Here is a 2,373-nt window from a genome sequence, read left to right as displayed (position 1 = left end):
TGGAAATAAATGTTTCTATACCAGGCAAATAAATAGGTCAGAGATGAAGAGAAAAAGGATCAAAAATCCTCTGTCACGTGGGTGGAGATAAACTTCTGCCAATTTAGTGAAGAAGATGCTACCACTCTTTTTTTCTTTATTTCTCTTGCACTAAGTCAACACTGAACTCTCCAGACATGATATAATTGCGTAATCTAGAATGCCAGAGATCAATCACTTAAATATAGATTGATAGATAGCAAAAATTCATTTTTATTAATAATATTATTATGATGTAGTGTTATACAGTGTTTTATAATTGTAATTTATTTTCGGTAGAATTTAGTAGTGATTTTGTTATGATTGGCTTTTGGTAGTCCCGTACCACACAGCAGGGGTTAACATCACAGTAATAATGTACATATTCCCAGGTGTTGCATTCTGGCTTGCAGGCACCACGAACAAGTTGACATTCTCTTTTTCTCTCTGCAACTTCTCTTGTTTTTTTCTGTGGAACTAAGAAAAAGTAGCTATGAACATAAGTCCAGATTTAATATCCTTAGATACAGAGATGAATAAAGTAAACTCTTTAAAATGTAGAGTTAAACCATTTTGTTCCTGAAATCATGCCCAAGCAACTCTATTAAATTTTTCCCTCTATCAGCTGGTATAATATACTTATTTATCCAACAATACTGCTTTTGTCACCAACTTTTTAAATTATCATTTTGTAAATAGAACATTTTTAAATATCTAATTTCTGTATGCTTCCTCCAGAGTAAAGAGAAAAAGACATGGAAGAAATAGTCTACATGTTTTGTTTTCTAAATAATCATCCACCTCTAACCCCTTTTCTCTCAACCCCTACCAATCATTAGGTTGGCTGTAAAAAGCTTAATTTTGACAGTAGCTACAATATCACTTGGTAAAATTGATTTTGAAACAGAAGGCAGTAGGAAGTATCTAAAAACTTAGTGTCATCACACAAAACAACAAAATAAATACATTTAATTCTACATCTCAGGGAAATTTTTTTTTTATTATTTTCTCAACTACCAGTTCTATTCATTTCTTCCTCCATGAAAAAATAAATTGCCTTATAAGGAGGTCATATGAAATCTCCTAAGAATAATGTATTTGTTTCTATTATTTTCAGAGTAAAGCATTTATAAGAATATTTTGCCCTTTGTATCTTTTCTATAATAACAAATATTACCTGATGGACCACAAGACACAGTGAAGACAAAAGTCAGAAAAATACAAAGTATCTTCATTGTTGATGCAGTTACACTTGAGAGAAGTTGGGACAGATCTCAAAATGTCTCGGAGTTGAGCTAGTCTTTGGTAAAAGAAAGATGGGCTCTTGTTTTTATAGCCTTCTTGGCATGATTACAATTCTGATTAATGCTGCCTTTCCTGATTGAGTGCATATTCATGTAAGTATTGTGAAATAGCAAACAAGTGTAGTAGAGAGTTTAGTGCTGTTACAACCTCGGTGAGCCAAACATGAATTCGTTTCATATTTGTAACAAGGGGGTTAAAGTATTCTTGGTCAGTAAATAATTAAAAGCACATAATCAATATCATTTACATTTTCAGCTACATGCTTTTTTGAGTATTTATTATGTACCAGGGGCTGTTAGTGCTTTATATGGATTAATTCTCATGGCAAATTCTATAACATTGGAACTTCTTGATTTCCAATTGAGAAAACTGTCATGCAGATTATCTAATGGCTTACAAATTATATATGTAGTCATTGGTGGAACAGAGATTGATTATCAGGTTATACGATGACAGAGCTCTTTCTCTCAGCCTCCACCCTCCTCCTCATTCTCTCAATTGTGTGATGGGTTTCCATCATGTATATTCTCTGTACACATGGCCTGAACCATACACTGTTTCTGGGACGCAATTTTTCTATAAATAGAAAATAAACATTTCTATATCACTGTTTTAATACTGTTATATTAGCAATTATCACAGCTGCACTATAAGAATAATCAGTATCATTATTTATATGCCATGTAATGATGACTCAGTCATGAGATTATCTTATTGATAGTAGACAGCAGTGTGTTAAGAATCTAAACACTAGATTTAGATAGAGAAAACCAATCTTGGGGTCTGGTTCTCAGTTTACCATCTGTATATTTGGAATAAATATTCATCTATCTAAGCCTTAGGATTCTCTTCTTCATGGCCAGATTGGTAGGACCAATCATATTCAGATTTTTCATAGCAAGGATAAGTCAAAAACATGTAAAAAATATTAATAAGTAATTGAAAGATGAATTTAAACAATTTGGTCCACTTTCATAAATCTAGAGCTGGGTTTTTAAATTCAAAAAGATGTATCCTTACAACTTAATGATATTATATTATCATTAGATG

At 32.0% G+C, this 2,373-nt stretch overlaps 1 protein-coding gene across 1 annotated transcript; it reads right to left on the bottom strand.

Annotated features, from left to right (window-relative positions):
• Positions 1 to 292: 292 nt before the first annotated feature.
• On the bottom strand, positions 293 to 1,253 carry DEFB113 (defensin beta 113). Its single transcript, XM_030929589.1, has 2 exons — positions 1,196 to 1,253; positions 293 to 495 (listed from the first exon to the last, which is right to left on the bottom strand). Exons 1-2 carry the CDS (start codon positions 1,251 to 1,253, stop codon positions 293 to 295), a joined length of 261 nt encoding a protein of 86 aa, XP_030785449.1.
• Positions 1,254 to 2,373: the final 1,120 nt, after the last annotated feature.

Source organism: Rhinopithecus roxellana, chromosome 4, assembly GCF_007565055.1.
Source record: "Rhinopithecus roxellana isolate Shanxi Qingling chromosome 4, ASM756505v1, whole genome shotgun sequence".
Classification (NCBI taxonomy): Eukaryota; Metazoa; Chordata; class Mammalia; order Primates; family Cercopithecidae; genus Rhinopithecus; species Rhinopithecus roxellana.
The sequence above is the reverse complement of the archived record's forward strand: the minus strand, read 5'-3'. Positions and strand labels throughout refer to the sequence as shown.